Genomic DNA, 19,544 nt, shown 5'->3' with positions numbered 1-19,544 from the left:
AGATCTAGAAAACGAATGAAGTGAGCCTGTCATTACAAGGCTAACAACTGACAGCATTTGTTGTCACAAATAACCAGTAAGCTTTCTAGTGAAAATTACATTTTGGAAAACTTATATCCTGCTGTGAGCATGACAACTTCCCAATGCTTAGTGACTTTTCTGATGAAATTGGTAGTGATGTAGTTCACACATGTAATTTTCTGATAGGAAGAAATATATCACCATTTGGAAAATTGGCATAACCCTATTACTAATATATTCCAAATAATAAATATTATAATTTTTTCATGGGTTTATGATCCATTCAAAGTATAACAGACAAATAGATTTTAATGTAACAAAGAATGATAAGTTTACATTCCTATTGCAGCTAATCTTTGGGAAATTTAAGTTTGGTGTGGTATCAAAAAAGAATATTCATAATTACCTAGAAGAATTATTAAAATGCTGGTTATTTCTTCCAAAGGTCTTGCGCATGCATATAAGCATAACCAATGGACACAGAAACTAGGGGAGTAAGGGCATGTACAGGGAAGGGGGCGCCGGGGAGAAGTCACTGGGAGAAAAAGGAGACATATGTAATACTATATGTAATACTTTAAACAATAAAGAATTTTTAAAAATGATGTTTATTCTTCCAGCTAAATATTTGTGAAGTTTTTAAAAATACTTTGCCATATTGCAATAGATTGAATGCAGAATCAGTGATGAGAACCCAGATGTCTTCGATTAAGCAATGTGTAAAACTCCCCCTAACTTTTCTGTTTTTCAAAATGGAATTTTCATATAATTCTGTTCTTTATGTTAACAGTAATGGTTTTATTATTAACTTAAACATGAATTAATAAATATTAAAAAAATTTTCATTTTTACTTCTAATATGGTAATTGTTCTTAGCTATACCCCACATAAACAAAAGCTTTTGGGGTCCTCAGTAATTTTCATGGTGTGAATGGATCCTGAGATGAAAGTTGAAGAGATCTGGTGCAGTCTCTTTTTTTCTGGGGCATTCTTGTTATTTTACACATTGTACTTCCTCTGTTTAACCAGTACTTATTTGATTGTTTTTTGTTTTTGTTTTTATTTTATTTCTCCTATGTTAACATTTCCAAAATTGGGATGCCTGTTGTTTTAAAATGTATGTATAGCTAATGTAATATTTCTTTAATTCACCCAAATCAAATGTTGCTGTTAGTTAAAACCACTATATGATTTCTTAGTGTATATATAATTTTGCTTTGAAAACAGTAAAATTCATCCCTTTTATAAAATTTAGACTAATACTTTTATCTGCTTGTCGATAAAAATAAAATTTGTCAAATAATGGAACTGATTTTATAATTTGGGTAGTGATTGAGCACTGACCCAGTAGGCTGAAGTTCTGGCCAGAAAATCACCCCTATGCTCCTCTTGTCGTCTCTGAGCTTCAGCTTTTTTATCTGTGGAGTTACATGTTTCTTCACTGTGACAACTGTAGAGGCTAATTAAAGCAAAAAGATTTAGATTTCTCCTAGTTAAATCATTATAATACTGTACTCGACTTAAACGGGTGTGTGTGCATGTATGTGTATAAACTATATGAACATACCTTACAATTTTCATGCAGTCATACAACCAAGAAGAAATGATAAACCAATAAAAATGTAGTTTAAACCAGCAGTGTGGGAAACAGTGATGTATTGCTGGTTTTGAATTGTAGGCAGCATGAACGTAGGCCGAGGTCCTGTGGCATGGGTTCTACCATTTGGACTTGGTCATGCTGCTTGTGTGCTCTGTGGTGACTTAGTTCTTTTTGCACATCGAACTGCAGGAAAACTTTGATTTTAAGATCATTATGATGCCATCTGGCCTTCTTTTGGTGAGAACACATAGTTTACTTTATAAATTGAATTATGTTCTTTTTAATAAACCTGGTAATCAAATCTTAGACTCCTTCCTAAATTTGAAAGTGGACACAAATGTAAACATGAGTCCTATTTTACTTGGGGATACTTGGTGATGAGGTAGGACAAATGAAAGATCCAAGTTATATTTATATGATTATTTTTTTATAGATATAACTAAAATGAAAATAAAAATTTGTGTGAAAAATTTTTATTTGTGTGAAAAATTTTTAAATCTGCTGGGTGTTCTCTACATAGATGTTTGTGCAGTAAATGCTGCCCGGTGCACTGCCCCAGCCTGTACCTAGAAGGGTCTGCCCACAGGGTCTGAGTCTTGGCTGTAACCTTCCTTCCTCTTTCTTTCCTGCTTCTACATTGTTGATATTTACAGCGACCAAAAGGTAGAATGCTGATTATTTTTGTCTGTTTCATACTAACAGATTAACACAATCAATGATCATGTTCCACAAATGATGATTCTCATTATTTATATAATCTGAATCATGCATGTAACTTACTTCTTCTGAGAAAAATTTCAAAAACAAATAGAGTAAGCTGTTTTATTGTGTCTAAGAAAATTAATTTTGCAGTTGAAATGTAATCTTATATGGTTGTTTTATTACCGTGGATAGTACTTTAAGGTCATTGCCTCTGTATCATTTTTTTAAGAGATCTTCTTTTGTCAACTAATAGTCCTTCCTTTAGACTTACAGAGACAAACAGAGACAAGTTGAGGTATACAGAGTTCTTTAACAACTTCACAAGGACCCTATGTAAAAGAAGTAACAGACCACATATCCAAGAAGCAGTATTATAATTTTCCACAAGTATTGTATTCTCTCCTTCCCCATTTTATTGTTTTTTACTTACATTTTTAATTTGGAGCATCCAGGAAGAATTTTGTTAATATTTTAGAAAACATTTTGTTTTATATTAAGAGCACTGAAGTACATTGATTCTTAAAAATGTATTTTTGTTGAAAGAAAAAAGATGGTGGCCGGCAGGACGGGATTGAGGAAGAGAGTATAAGTGAGTAAGGTAGTCAAAGGGAAGTATGTGGACTTGTATGGGCAGCCTGTCTCTGGCACAGAAACCATGCCATCTTGAAGGGAAGAGCTGCTGCAACTAGGAGCCTAGGCTCACCACCATCCAGACTGGCCTAGGACACCTTCCCTTCCCTGCAACCACTCTGGCCAAACTATGTGTTCTCACCATCCAGACTGGCCTAGGACACCTTCCCTGCCCTGCAACCACCTGCAGACCCATAGACCCCGGGACTCCTGCCTCCCCGGTCGCCAACTCTTGGACCCCTTGGTGAGTCATGGAGTGTGCCTCTCTGGCCAAGACCACACCTCCTCAGATGTAGACCCAGCGACTCCACCTTCCCCTGTCAAGCTCCTGCACCCTTCTTTGAGTCACTAAAGGAATGCCTCTCTGGCCAAGGCCGCTCTGCTTCAACTGCAGACCCAGAGATTTCCGCCTCCCCAGCTGCCAGCTCCTGGACACCTGTGTCAGCTGCTTTAGCCCCAGACCCCGTGACCCCCACATACCTGGCTGCTGGGTTCTGGAACCCCTTGTGAGTTACAGGGTGAAACCACTCCAGTTGGAATCCTGCTGCCTCACTGGCAGACTCCAGGATGCCCACCTTCCTGGCAATGGGCTCTGGGATCCCTGCAGGGATTCACAGAGTGATGCCACTCCAGCAACAGTCACACCACACCGGCCAGAGTAGCACAATCTCATCCAGGGCCCCAGGACCCATGCCAGCCTGCTATGGGCTCCAGGACCCCACAGTGAGACATCAGGCAACCCCTGCCACAAGAGCCAGAACCATGTGCACATCCACAACAGCTTGCACGAGGAGGCTGGGGTTGAGTCACATTGTCAGACAACCTGTGAGGAGACTGCATCCACAAACGAGAAACTAACATTTAAGGCCCAGCTACATCAGGAGAGCCCAAATAACTCAATTAGGGGGCGCCTCTAGAACACTTAGCTCAGTAGATCTGAGCAAGTGCCCCATTGGGTCACACAAATCACTGAATACATAGAACAACCCCACAAAAAAAGTTGAGTAACATAGCAATTGTATCTAACACATAGGAACAATTACAATGGGGCAGGAAAAGTGGGGAGAAAAAGAAACAATCTCCAAAGGAAAGGAAAGGAAAGGAAGTCACCAGAGAGGAACTAAATGAAATGGAGGCAAGTAATTTATCAGAGAAAGAATCCAGAGTAATGGTTATAAGGTTGCTCAAACATCTGGATGACCAATACACAATTATAAGGATCTGAATGAGGATTACATCAGCATGAATAAGTACCAAGAGGAAATGAAGAATGACAGATGCAATAAAAAACACAATGGAGGGTTTCAACAGTAGACTAGAAGAAGCTGAGGGCCAAATTTGTGAGTTAGAAGACAAAGTAGAAAAAAACACCCGAGCAGAGCAGCAAGTGGAAAAAAATAAATAAAAAACAGGAGGAGAATCTAAGTGAGCTTCGGGATAACTTGAAACGAAACAACATCTTCATAATAGGGGTGCCAAAAGGAGAGGAAGTTGAGCAAGGAATAGAAAACATCTTTGAAAAAATAATGACAAAAAACTTCCCAGAATTGTGGAAGAAAAAATCACGACCCACATCAGAACAATGGACTTAACACACACTGAAAGTAAAGGGCTGGAAAAAATTTTCGAAGCTAATGGAAATGAAAAAAAGCTGGGGTAGCAATACTTATATTTGACTAAATAGACCTCAAAGTGAAGGTAACAAGAAGTGGAAAAAAAAAAATAAAAAACAGGAGGAGAATCTAAGTGAGCTTCGGGATAACTTGAAACGAAACAACATCTTCATAATAGGGGTGCCAAAAGGAGAGGAAGTTGAGCAAGGAATAGAAAACATCTTTGAAAAAATAATGACAAAAAACTTCCCAGAATTGTGGAAGAAAAAATCACGACCCACATCAGAACAATGGACTTAACACACACTGAAAGTAAAGGGCTGGAAAAAATTTTCGAAGCTAATGGAAATGAAAAAAAGCTGGGGTAGCAATACTTATATTTGACTAAATAGACCTCAAAGTGAAGGCCATAACAAGAGACAAGGAAGGCCACTTCATAATAATAAAGAGATCAATACAACAAGAGAATATAACTCTGGTAAGCATATACACACATAATACAGGAGCATCCAAATACATAAAAGGAACTTCTGGAAGATAACAATGGAGAGATCGACAGCAACACAGTCATAGTAAGAAACTTTAATACCCCATTGAAGAAACTGCAATCCCAAATGACTCACTAGATCTGATGGAACTAATGGACATCTTCAGAACATTTCACTTTAAAGCTACAGAATATACATTCTTCTTAAGTGAACATGGGACATTTTTAAAGATAGAGCACATGTTAGGACATAGGCTAAGTCTGTACAAATTCAAGAAGTTGGAGATTATATCAAGCATCTTCTCGCATCATAATGACATGAAATTAGAAATCATCTACAATAAAAACAATCATAATTAAACATGTGGAGGCTAAATAGCATGATATTAAACAATGAATGGATTACAAAGAGGTCAAAGAAGAAATAAAAGAACATCTTGGAAACAAATGACAATTAAAGCACTACAAACCAACATCTATGGGACATAGTGAAAGCAATTCTGAGACGAAAGTTCATTGCCCTATAGTCCTACTTCAAAAAACAAGAAAAACTGGTAAAAAGTTATCTAACCCTACAACTTAAAGAACTAGAAAGAGAGCAAAAATAAAAGCTAAAGTAAGTAGAAGGAAGGAAATAATAAAGCTCAGAACAGAAATAAGTGGCATAGAGATCCCCCTCCCAAAATACAAAAGATGAATAAAAGTAAAAGTTGATTCTTTGAAAGGGTAAACAAGATTGATGAACATCTTGCCAGCCTCACCAAAAACAAAGAGAGAGGACCCAAATAAAATCAGAAATGAAAGAAATGAAATAACAACAAACCCCACAGAGGTACAAAGGGTCATAAAAAAAAATACTATACTATGAACAACTCTACTCCAATAAACTGGACAACCTTGACCAAATGGAAATATTCTGAGAAAAATACAATCTTCTAAAACTCAATGAGCAAGAATCAGAAAACCTGAATATACTGATAACTACTGATGAAATCGAAGCAGTAATAAACTCCCAGTACACAAAAGCTCTGGTCTGGATGGCTTCACAGGGAAGTTTTACCAAACATTTAAAGAACTAACACCTTTCCTCCTCAAACTATTCCAAAACATTCAGAAAGTAGGAACACTTCCAAGCTCTTTCTAAGAGGCCAGCATTACCCTAATCCCAAAACCAGATAAACACACTGCAAAGAAAGAGAATTACAGGTCAATATCCTTGATGCACAGAGTTGCAAAAAGCCTCAACAAAATTCAAGCAAATTGGAACCAACAATACATTAGAAAGGTCATACACTACAACCAAGTGAGAGTTATTCCAGGGATGCAAGGCTGGTACAATGTTCATAAATCAATAAATGTGATACATCACATAAACAAACTTAAAAATAAAAACCACATGATCATATCAATAGATAACAGAAAAAACATTCAACAAAACCCAACACCCTTTTTTGCTGCAAACTCTCAACAAAGTGGGAATGGAGGGATCATTTCTCAACATAATAAAAGCGTTATATGAATGACCTACAGCTAACATCATACTCAATGGGCAAAAGTTAAATCATTTCTTATAAGAACTGGAACAAGACAGGGATGCTCCCTTTCACCACTCCTGTTCAACATAGTACCAAAAGTGTTAGCTGTAGTATCAGTCAAGAAGAAGAAATAAAAGGTATCCAAATTATAAAGGAGGAAGTAAAATTCACTATTTGCAGTTGACATGATTCTGTACATATAAAACCCTAAAGACTCCATAAAAAAATACTAGATTTAATAAATGAATTCAGCAACATAGCAGGTTATAAAATTAACATCCATCTGGATGGCTTCACAGGGAAGTTTTACCAAACATTTAAAGAACTAACACCTTTCCTCCTCAAACTATTCCAAAACATTCAGAAAGTAGGAACACTTCCAAGCTCTTTCTAAGAGGCCAGCATTACCCTAATCCCAAAACCAGATAAACACACTGCAAAGAAAGAGAATTACAGGTCAATATCCTTGATGCACAGAGTTGCAAAAAGCCTCAACAAAATTCAAGCAAATTGGAACCAACAATACATTAGAAAGGTCATACACTACAACCAAGTGAGAGTTATTCCAGGGATGCAAGGCTGGTACAATGTTCATAAATCAATAAATGTGATACATCACATAAACAAACTTAAAAATAAAAACCACATGATCATATCAATAGATAACAGAAAAAACATTCAACAAAACCCAACACCCTTTTTTGCTGCAAACTCTCAACAAAGTGGGAATGGAGGGATCATTTCTCAACATAATAAAAGCGTTATATGAATGACCTACAGCTAACATCATACTCAATGGGCAAAAGTTAAATCATTTCTTATAAGAACTGGAACAAGACAGGGATGCTCCCTTTCACCACTCCTGTTCAACATAGTACCAAAAGTGTTAGCTGTAGTATCAGTCAAGAAGAAGAAATAAAAGGTATCCAAATTATAAAGGAGGAAGTAAAATTCACTATTTGCAGTTGACATGATTCTGTACATATAAAACCCTAAAGACTCCATAAAAAAATACTAGATTTAATAAATGAATTCAGCAACATAGCAGGTTATAAAATTAACATCCAGAAATCTATGGCATTTTTATACACCAATAATGAACACTCAGAAAGGGAAACCAAACAACCCCATTTACCATTGAAACATAAAAATTTATATACGTAGGAATAAACTTAACCAAGCAGGTAAAAAACCTGCACATGGAAAACTACAGGACAATATTAAAAGAGATAGAGGAAGAGAGGAAGACATACGTAAGTGGAGGAATGTACCGTGTTCATAGATTGGTAGAATCAGCATCATTAAAATGGCCATACTACCAAAAGCAATCTATAGATTCAATGCAATCCCTATCAAAACACCAATGGATTATTTCATAAACCTAGAACAAATATTACAAAAATATATATGGAATTGAAAAAGACCCTGAATAGCCACAGAAATCTTGAGAAAGAAGAAAAAATTTGGAGGGATAATGATGTCAGATATTAAGTTAGATTACAATGCCACTATACTCAAAATAGCCTGGTACTGGCACACAAACAGACATATAGACCAATGGAACAGAACATAGAACCCAGAAACCGACCCAAGACATTATGCCCAATTAATATTTGACAAAGGAGGCCAGAGCATACAATGGGGTCAAGATAGTCTCTTTAATAAATGGTGCTGGGAAAATTGGACAGATATGTGCAAAAAATGAAATTAGACCACGAACTTACACCATACACAAACTAAAAATGGATAAAGGACTTTAATGTAAGACGTGAAACCATAAAGATCTTAGAATAATCCATTGGTAGCAAAATCTCAGGCATCTCTTGTAGCATTTTCTTTACAGATACATCTCTTACAACAATGGAAACTAAGGAGAAAATCAACAAGTGGGACTACATCAAAATAAAAAGCTTCTGCACAGCAAAATAAACCATCAATAAAATAACAAGAGAGCCCACAGCATGGGAGAGCATATTTGCCAATGATAATCTGATATACAAATTTTACAGGGAACTCATACAACTTAACAAAAGGAAGACAAACCAATTAAAAAACAAGCAAAAGACCGAAATAGACACTTCTCCACAATGGACATACAGAAGGCCAAAAGGCATATGAAACAATGCTTAAAGCCACTAATCATCTGAGAGATCTAAATCAAAAGACCAATGAGGTACTACTCAACACCTGTCAGAATGGCTTCATCAACAAATCAACAAATGCCAATCCTGGTGAGGATGTGGAGAAAAGGGAACTCTCATACACTGCATTTGGGAATGCAGAGTGGTGCACCCACGAGGAAAACATTTTGGAGTTTCCTCAAAAAACTGAAACTGGAACTACCATTTGACCCAGTGATTCCACTTCTAGGAATATATCCCATGAATTCAGAAACACCATTCAGAAAGAATATATGCACCCCTATATTCATAGCAGTGCAATATAACCTGTAGTGCCTGTAATTAGTTGTCTTTAATTTAGCATCCTCAAGGATTAGTGTTCTAAAAATGTTTCTTATATAGTGTAAATGATGAGTTTACAAAACTGTTAAAGGTGTTTTCTTAGAGACTTTTTATAAATATTTAACCTGCATCCCGGTTTTTATAAACAGATTTAGCATATATCAAGCTAATTTTTTCGCCTTGTTTTTAAGTGATTTTGCTCAGTTGATGAGTAGGACTTTTGGTTCTGATTCTCAATATTATAGACTCACGTGCTTTCATTTTTCTCTTTGTTTCTTCTCTATGTAACAGTGATTATATCTGCTAAAATGTTCTTAATGCTACTGATAAGAAATGTTAACTTGGGTGTCTTAATTGATTTTGTTACAGCATTTGCAAACTCTGCTCTTATACAAATACAGTTATTAAAATACTGTCTTTTATGTCATTTTTTATGTGTATATGCCAGATACTACCACCTTATTAGCATATTACTTTTAATATTTTTTCATCTTAAGGACATGAAATATGATTAATTTTCTGACAATAATTTATTGAACAAAATAAATATTTATTGAACAGAATTCTTTAATAGTCTAGACAAACACTGTTTAGATTTTGTATTTTTAATCCAGTAGATATGATTTAACTTTGCATGAAATTTGTTTCATGGCTTAGATTTATTATTTATACTTTATTTTTAGAATATATATTTTATTTAGAAATATTAGGATAATAATGACAGTAATGGTCATTATTACTCTCTGCTGAGTATACGCTGTGTATCTGGCAGTGTTTTAAGCATTTTATATCATTTAGTCCTCACAGAAAGAAATACTGTTGTTTTGGTATTTTGCCTATGAATGCACTAGATACAGAGGCTATATAAACAACTTGCCCAGAACTACACAAGTGGTGAAACACAAATTCAAGCCCAGACAATTTTACTTCAGAACAGGTCTTTCCTCATACCACATTTCTTTTTCAATAAATTGTTTTAAGGGAACTAATGGAATTTCTGTCTAGAATACTGATCCATCTTAAATAGTTATTTTGCTCTTTAATATTTGGGATTTAAGTACTTTTATCCTAACATGTAGTTTTCTGTCCTGAGTTACCCTTTTTAAAAATATGCTGTTTTGTATTTGTAGATATGCCTCTTCATGTCCGACGAAGCAGTGACCCAGCTTTAACTGGCCTCTCAGCTTCTGTCAGTGATAGTAATTTTTCCTCTGAAGAGCCTTCACGAAAAAACCCCACACGCTGGTCAACAACTGCTGGCTTCCTTAAGCAAAACACTGCTGGTAGCCCTAAAACCCGTGACAGGAAGGTAACCACTTCTATTTTGTCTTCTTAGTTTCTTCACGATAGTCAGTGTATGTGCTTAATGAACTTTTATCTCAAAGTTCAGATAGCTTTCTATTTTATATTGCCCTTGCATTTTCTGATAACACTTGTGCTATATGTGATCTACATTTATTTCTCCATGTTTGAATAGATAATATGTTCATGTGATTAAAAATGAAAACTTTTTGATATTTAGTATGAAGTGTGTATAAGTAAAGTCCCTACATTGTTTCCTGTCTTACCCCTGTTTTTCTTCAAGGGCAATGCCCTTATTAGTTTTTTTTTCATGTTTTTACAGGTATGTTTTACACATGTATACAAATACTCATATTGGCACACATGATACATTAAAGAAATTATAGCATTATGGGTTTTGAAGGATGAAAATGGACTCCATGGTCATTTATTCTAACTACTTAATTGATAACTTTATTTCCGTCCAAAATGGAAGTTTCTTTAGTCCAGTAGTCGCTAACCTTTTGGACCTCATGGACCACCAGTGGTCCGCGGACCACCAGTTGACAACCGCTGCTCCAAAGGTTTCCTTAAACCAGCATTTGTCAACCTTTCGGACCTCACAGACCACTAGTGGTCCGCAGACCAAGGGTTGGCGACCACTGCTAGTCTACAAAATGAAAATTTCTTTTTTGATCGAATGTATTTTAGTCCTGAACTAATTTTTTTAGTCTGTTTAGTTTATTTTTTCTAATTTTTTTATTAATGCTCTTTGTCATATATTTCTACAGAGCCCTATCATCTTATTTCGTTACAGTTATAACCCTTTACCTAATGAGCTTTAACCTATGTTAGTCATTTTCCCTATTGAACCTATAGAATAATGTTCAGTTAACATTATTCTATAATAATGTTGAGTGAATTAATCAATATTTTTCAATGGTAGCACATTATGTATCGTGTGTGTGCACATATATGTATGTATATATATATAGTATATATTGAGAAATGTGGAACTATACTAATCACATCTTAATATAAAAATGAATGTGGCTTGAGGTTTGCTTTATTTGTTTGTTGCATCTATGTGAAAACACCCATTTTACATATTTCTTTTAACTTGGTTTTGCATTTCTATAAACTTCTTTGTACTAGTTCAAGTAAGAAAACAATTCTGTAATACATTACTGTAAACTGCAAAGCAACTACCAGGAAAAAACAGTGTACTGAAGTCTCTGATTTTTTTGGATTAAGGATTTAACTGTAAGGCCCATTCTTCTGAAACAGTTTATTATACATTTGATGAGGAATTTGGAGTATTTTTTTTATTGAGATTAGCTTGAAGTTTTAGAATGCTTTATCATGCAGTAGACTGTCCAAAGATATAGAATCCAGTTTATGAATAGACCTCATGACATTTAACTTGTGTTCAGAGTAGATCTAATTTCCATGGATATTCATAAATGTATAAAAAAACTTAGGCAGTGAGTTGAAGAGGTGAAGTGATTGAGGTGTGGGGCTGTGGGGGTGGGGAGGGGAAAGAAGAAAAAAAAAGAGAAAGCACTCATGGACACAGACAACAGTGTGGTGGTTGAGGAGGTGGAAGAGGGCCTAGAGGGAATAAATGGTGATGGGAAAAAAATTTCATTACTTTAAAAAAATTATTATTATTTTATTGATTTCAGAGAGGAAGGGAGGGGGAGAGAGAGGTAGAAACATCAATGATGAGAGATAATCATTGATTGACTGCCTCCTGCACTCACCCTATTGGGGATCAAGCATGCAACCTGGGCATGTGCCCTTGACAGGAATCAAACCAGGGACCCTTCAGTCCACAGGCCAGTGCTCTGTCCACTGAGCCAAACCAGCTAGGGCTAAATAGGTTTTAAAGTAGGTGAAGTATTGTGGGTCAGAAATCATTGAAAATAATCATTGTTTCCTTTATAACTCATTAAATATCTTGGGTGTGTGGATCAGCTTCAGTTGTAGCAAAGGGAAGCACAGTAGCCATTTTAAACATAACAGGACTTAATACTAAGAATTTGTTTTAAGAGAGATTAAAAATGGTGGCAGAGTAAGTGGATGCTACACAGACATGCTTCCAAGACCAAACTGGAATTAAAACTGAAGTGCAAAAATACAATACTGAATAATCAACTAAAGACTGGCTGGAGAGAACTCTAATAGCCAAGGATGGAAAGTGGAGACTACGTAGAGACTGGTAGGAAGTGTAGAGCAATGAAAGGGCTTGTCGGGTTCCCACAGACAACAGCTGAACTTCTGGAGATATACACTGAGTGGCCAGATTATTATGACCACCTGAGCTTTGTAGGCAAATTAGCCGTACACTGCATCATATGGGATATGGAAGCCGAAGGCCTGTTCGAGCACCTTTGCTGTCTGCAGTTACCAAGATAAAACGTCTCCAATTCGCACAGGAACACAAGGATTGGACAGTCGAGCATTGGAAAAAAGTCATGTGGTCCAATGAATCACGTTTCCAGTTGCATCATGCAGATGGCAGAGTGAGAATTTGGCGGAAACAGCATGAAAGCATGCACCCCACATGCATGAGTACAACCCTTCAAGCTGGTGGGGGCAGTATTATGGTTTGGTGCATGTTTTCCTGGCATGATTTGGGCCCTTTAATTCGTGTGGAACAACATCTGCATAGCATAACATACCTAAGTATCATTGCTGATCAAGTTCATCCTATCATGTTGATGGCGTATCCCAATGGAGATGGCTTCTTCCAACAAGACAATGAGCCATGCCACAGTGCTCCTATTGTGCAGGAGTGCTTTCAAGAACATGAGGGAGACTTTACCTTGCTTAGGTGGCCCCTACAATCACCAGATCCAATCCAATTGAGCATTTTTGGGACGAAGTTAAAAGAGCTATCAGGCAGCTGGTTCCACAACCATCAAATCTCACAGAACTGGACAGTGCTATTCATCAGGCATGGTGTCAGATTCCTCACATCACCTTTCAACATCTTGTGGAGTCAATGCCAAGAAGAATCGCTGCAGTATTGAAGGCAAAAGGTGGCCCAACGAAGTACTGATGGGGTGGTCATAATCTGGCCACTCAGTGTATTTTCAGCTGTCGGGGGTTGATACTGAGAACTCTGGCATCTAAACCCCAAGCTGGTGCCCCCAGGAGAGAGCACCAGACCTGAGAAAGGTGAGCTGTGAAAATCAGCAGGATTGCTATTTGCCAGGGAGAAATGACTTGAAATGCAGGCAGACTCCTAAAGGGCCAACCCACAAATTTTGTGTACAGCTACTAATGTTGGACTTCGGCAGAGGGAGGGCAGAGTGGACAGTAGCTGTGAGCAGAAGCCAAGATTGGGGCTCTGGGGTTAGAGCTTGGAGGGCAGGTATCTCGGTTTCTGTGCTGAGTTTTTCCCTCATGCTGCCGAAGACATCTTTCTGAGGCAGACCTTGGCTATCCAGGCGATTTTTGACTGTGGGAGAAGACAGTTGCCCCACCTTATTGGGAAACCTCTTGCCACACCTTGTGGTGTTTCAGAGGCCCATTAAGAAACTGAGAATAACAATTAGTATCCAGGCAGATGCAATTGGCCACAGCCTGCTGGAACACCTCTCGCCCTACCTTTGTAAGATTGCCTTATGCTACTCAAGACTGGATGCAATCTGTTTGCAGGCAGAGGTGGATCTCTGGAGGCTTTGAGTCTTTACCTTATATAATTAGTCAGAAACAGCGTTTGACACTGTCCTGCACTAGAGACTGGGAAGTGTAGCACATCTACCTAATACACAGTCACAAAGCCAAACAGACAGCCGAAATGAGTAGACAAGAAAAAACCCTTAAATGAAAACAGGAGAATTCTCCAGAAGAAGACCTAAATGAAAGGGAGATAAGAAATTTATCAGATATAGAGTTCAGAGTAATCATGGTAAACATGCTCAACAGCATGAAAGAAGATATAGTAACTATTAAGAATGACATAGCACAAATAAAGAACAAAATGGAAGGGATACAAAGCAGATTAGGGGAAGCCAAGGATTGAATTAGTGAATTAGAAGACAGGGTACAAAGAAATCAATCAGAGAGCCAAAAAGAAAAAAAAAAACCAATTAAGAAACATGAGGATAGCTTAAGGAGCTGTGGGACAACGTGAATGTAACAATATTCAAATAGCAGGTGTGCCAGAAGGAAAAGAATGTTTGCAAGGGATAGAGAACCTGTTTGAAGAAATAATGGCAGAAAACTTACCTGTCCTGGTGAAGGAAAACATCTCAAGTTCCTAAGGCACAGAGAGTCCCAAGTAAGAAGATCCCAAACAGGCCCACGCACAGACACATCATAATTAATGCCAAAGATCGAAGACAGAGAGAATCTCAAAGGCAATAAGAGAAAAGCAATTTGTTACCTACATAGGAGTTTACATAAGGCTGTCAGCTAATTTCTCATCAGAAGCTCTACAAGCCAGAAGGGTATGGCATGAAGTACTCAAGGTAATGAAAAGCAAGGATCTGAAAAAAAAGATTACTATATCCAGCAAGGCTATCATTCAGTATAGATGGGGAAATAAAGAGCTTTTCAGACACAAAAAGGCTAAAGGAGTTTATCACCACCAGATCAGTACTATAAGAAATGCTCAAGTGACTGCTGTAATGAAAGAACAGCATGAAAGAAGATATAGTAACTATTAAGAATGACATAGCACAAATAAAGAACAAAATGGAAGGGATACAAAGCAGATTAGGGGAAGCCAAGGATTGAATTAGTGAATTAGAAGACAGGGTACAAAGAAATCAGAGCGCCAAAAAGAAAAAAAAAAAACAAGAAACATGAGAAGAAATAGAGAGTGAAACATAGGCATAAAATGGGAATAAATAAGTACCTATCAATAATAACCTTAAATATTAATGCATTAAATGCTCCACTCAAAAGGCCTAGGGTAGCTTAATGGATACAATAACATGACCCAATTATATACTGTCTAAAAAAAACCCACTTGAGAACAAAAGTTAAAGAAGATTGAAATCATATCAAGCATCTTCTCAGATCACAGTGGAATGAAAATAGAAATCAATTACTAATTGATTTAGTAAAAATACTAAAAATTCAAACACATGGGATTTAAATAGCATGCTATTGAACAGTGAATAGATATTGATATGACATTGTGATTTTTGTCTTTTAGTTTGTTTATGTGATATATCATGTTCATTGATTTGTGAATATTCTACCAACCTTGCATTTCTGGAATAAATCACACTTGGTCATGGTGTATGATCTTTTGAATATATTGCTGGATCCCATTTGCTAATATTTTTTTGAGGATTTCAGCATCTATGTTCATCAAGGATATTGGACTGTAATTCTCTTTCTTTGTAGTGTCTTTATTTGGTTTTGGATTGAGGATAATGATGGCCTCATAAAAAGAGCTTGGAAGTGTTCCTTCTTCTTGTATATTTTGGAATAGTTTGATGATTATAGTTTGAATATTTGGTAAAACTCTCCTGTGAAGCCATCCAGACCTGGGCTTTCGTTTGCTGGCAGTTTTTTAAGTACTGATCCTATTTCAGCAGTTGTTATTGGCATATTCAGGTTTTCTGATTCAGTTTTGGGAGATTGTATTTTTCTAGGAATTGGTCCATTTCATCCACATTGTCCAGCTTGTTGACATATAGTTGTTCATAGTATTTCCTTACAATCTTTTGTATTTCTGCAGTGTCAATGGTTACTTCTCTGCTTTCATTTCTGATTTTATTTACTTGGGTCCTCTCTCTCTCTGTTTCTTGATGATTCTGGCTAATGGTTCATCAATTTTCTTTATCCTTTTAACCAACCAGCTCTTGGTTTCATTGATTTTTTTTTCTTTTTTTTTAGTCTATATCATTTATTTCTGCTCTAATCTTTATTACTTCCTTCTACTTACTCTGGGATTTTCTTGTTCTCATTCTGATTCTTTACGTTGTAGGGTTAAATAGTTTATTGTGGATTTTTTTTGTTTTTGAGGTAGGCCTGTAGTGCTATGAACTTCCCTCTAAGGACTGCTTTTTCTGTGTCCCAGAGATTTGGGGTTGTTGTGTGTTCATTTTCTCTTTTTTCCAGGAAGTTTTTTAAATTTTTTTTCTTGATCTGGTTGGTAACCCATTCATTGTTCAATAACATGGTATTTAGTCTCCATGTGTTTATATTTTTGGGGTGTTTTTACTGTAGTTGATTTCTAATTTCAATGTGTCCTAACATGTGGTCTGTCTTTGTGAATGATCCATGTGCACTTTAGAAGAATGTATATTCTGAAGCTTTGGGGTGAAATGTTCTATAAATGTCAATTAAATCCATCTGACCCAGTGTGTCCTTTAGAATCATTGTTTGCTTGTGAAGTTTTTGTCTGGAAGATCTATCCAGTTTAGTCAGTGGGTAGTTAAAGTCCCCTACTATGACTGTATTGTTGTAAATCTCATCCTTAAAGTCCTCTAGAAGTTTTTTTTATATATTTATGTGCTCCTATATCAGTTGAATATAAGAGTTTTATCCTCTTCTTGGATCAATCCCTTTAGTATTATGTAATGATCTTTGTTGTCTCTTGTGATGACCTTCATTTTGAAGTCTCTTTTGTTGGATATGAGTATTGCTACTCAAGCTTAATTTCTTTTCCGCTTGCAGGGATAATTATTTTCCATCCCTTCACTCTTATCCTGTGTGTGTCTTTTGTTCAGAGGTCGGTCTCTTGTAGACCGCATATAGTTGGGTCATGTTTTTGTATCCATTTAGCTACCCTATGCTTTTTGATTGGATCATTTAATCCATTTAAATTTAAGTTTATTATTGATAGGTACTTACTTATTGCCATTTTAATTCTGTATGCCCAGGATTCTCTCTCTGTTTCTTCTTCTCATTACAGCAGTTCCTTTATCATTTTTTGTAATGCTGGCTTGTTGGTAATGTACTCCTTTAGCCTTTTTTTATTTTTTTTTGGTCTGGGAAGCTCTTTATTGGACCATCTATTTTGAATGATAACCTTGCTGAATACATTAGTCTTGGTCTCAGATCCTTGCTTTTCATTACCCTGAGTACTTCATGCCATTCCCTTCTGGCCTGTAGGGTTTCTAATGAGAAATCAGTTAACAGCCTTATGGGAGCTCCTTTGTAGATAACAGTTTGATTTTCTTTTGCTGCCTTTAAGATTCTCTCTTTGTCTTTAATCTTTGACATTTTAATCATGTTGTGCCTGGGTATGGGCCTATTTGGGTTCTTTTTTCTTGGGGTTCTCTGTGCCTCTTGCAGTTGTGTGTCTTTTTCCTTTGCCAGGTTAGGGAAGTTTTCTTCCATTATTTCTTCAAACTCATTCTCTATCCAATTCTCCCTTTCTGCCTCTTCTGAAACACCTGCTATTTGAATATTGTTACGTTTCACGTTGTCCCACAGCTCCCTTAAGCTGTCCTCCTGTTTTTTTTAATTTGTTTTTTATTTGTGGTTCTCTGATTGAGTGATTTTTTTTCAACCCTGTCTTCTTTTTCACTGATTTGATCCTCAGTTTCCCCTAATATGCTGTGTATTCCTTCCAATGTGTTTTTTATTTGTGCTATATCATTTTATTCCTGTTTTCATATTTACTATATCTTTTCTCATGCTGTTGAGCATGTTTACCATCATTATTTTGTTTTTGTTGGTTTTTTAAAAAAATATATTTTATTGATTTTTTACAGAGAAGAAGGGAGAGGGATAGAGAGTTAGAAACATCGATGAGAGAGAAACATCGATCAGCTGCCTCCTGCCCCCTACTGGGGATGTGCTCACAACCAAGGTACATGCCCTTGACCGGAATCGAACCTGGGACCCTTCAGTCCGCAGGCCGACGCTCTATCCACTGAGCCAAACCAGTTAGGGCTACCATCATTATTTTGAACTCTGTATCACATAAATTATTTATCTCCATTTCATTTATCTCTTCTTCTGGAGAATTCCCTTCTTCTTTCATTTGGGGGTTTTTTCTTTGTCTTCTCATTTTGGCTTCCTGTTTTGGTTTGTGACTGTGTATTAGGTAGATGTGCTATGCCTCTCAACCTCTAGTATAGGATAGTGTCAAACACTGATTCTAACTAATTAGATCAGGCAAAGATTCAAAGCCTCCAAATACTGCCTCTGTCTACAGACTGGTAGGATATTTTTCTTGAATTGCACTCAGGCAATCATTTGCAGGTGCCACAAAAGTTGTTTTCAACAGGGTGGGGCAGTTGCTTCTGCCTGGAGGCTAATTGTTAGTCTCAGTCTCTTAATGGGCCTGAGCAACTCTGGACTGTGGGACAAGGTGTTTTCCAATAGGGTGGATCAACTGTCTCTCCCCCCCCCTCCCCCCCAGGCAAGTTTGCCTGTGTAGTTAGTAAATGTGTGCCTGAGACAGATGACCTCCACTGTGTAAGGGAATGACCCAGCACAGGATACTGGGGTGTCTGCCTTCTGAGCTCTAACTCTAGAACCCCTATCCTGACTTCTATTTACACAGCTCCTGTCCACTCTGCCCTCCCTCTGTTGAATCACAGAGTAGGTGGCTCCACACGGAATTTTGTGTTGGCCCTCTAAGAGGGTGCTGAATTTCCAGCTTCTTTTCCTGGCAGAGAGCAATCCTGCTGCTTTTCACAGCCAGATTTTATGTTGGTACCATTGTCAGTTCTGATGCTTTCTGCTGGGGGGCCCAGCTTGGTGATTAGACCCCAGTCTTTCCAGTGACAACCCTCCACAGCTGAGATATCTGTGTAACTTCAGTTGCTGTCTGTGGTAGCCCACCAGCCCTTTTCACCTCCGCCCCTCCTACTAGTCTCTATGTGTTCTCCAGTTTTGATCCTCGGTTATCAGGGTTCTCTCTATTGAGTCTTTCATTGATTATTCTGGAAAATTTTCTGTATTTTAGTTGTAACTCCAGTTTGGTCCTAGAATGTCTGTGCAGCAGCCACCATTCTCAAACTCTCTCATTTATTACTTTTAATCCTCACTCAAGGATATGTTTTGAGAAAGAGAGGCGGGGGGAGAGAGAGAAAGAGAAAGATCAATGTGAGAAAAACACTAATCACTTGCCTTCCACACTTGCTCTGACTGGGAATCCACAGCCTTTTTGGCATACAGGCGACCCTCCCACCAACAGAGCTACTCGACCAGGGTTTCATGTATTATTTAAAGTATGATTTCAAGAACAGAAAAGTTCGTTGAGCACTACCCTATTTACAGGACATTTGT

General features: G+C 37.2%; 1 protein-coding gene across 6 annotated transcripts in view; it reads left to right on the top strand.

Annotated features, from left to right (window-relative positions):
• PARD3 (par-3 family cell polarity regulator) overlaps window positions 1-19,544 on the top strand; it is a 744,562-nt gene that overhangs the window by 263,694 nt on the left and 461,324 nt on the right. For all 6 annotated transcript variants that reach the window (XM_014545438.1, XM_014545437.1, XM_014545440.1 and 3 more), the window contains one exon: window positions 10,181-10,359. In XM_014545438.1, the coding sequence (XP_014400924.1) occupies window positions 10,181-10,359 (179 nt within the window). The remainder of the gene's footprint in view (window positions 1-10,180; window positions 10,360-19,544) is intronic.

The sequence above is a fragment of the Myotis brandtii genome, unplaced genomic scaffold, assembly GCF_000412655.1.
Source record: "Myotis brandtii unplaced genomic scaffold, ASM41265v1 scaffold41, whole genome shotgun sequence".
NCBI lineage: Eukaryota > Metazoa > Chordata > Mammalia > Chiroptera > Vespertilionidae > Myotis > Myotis brandtii.
This window is presented reverse-complemented; position numbering and strand designations above follow the sequence as displayed.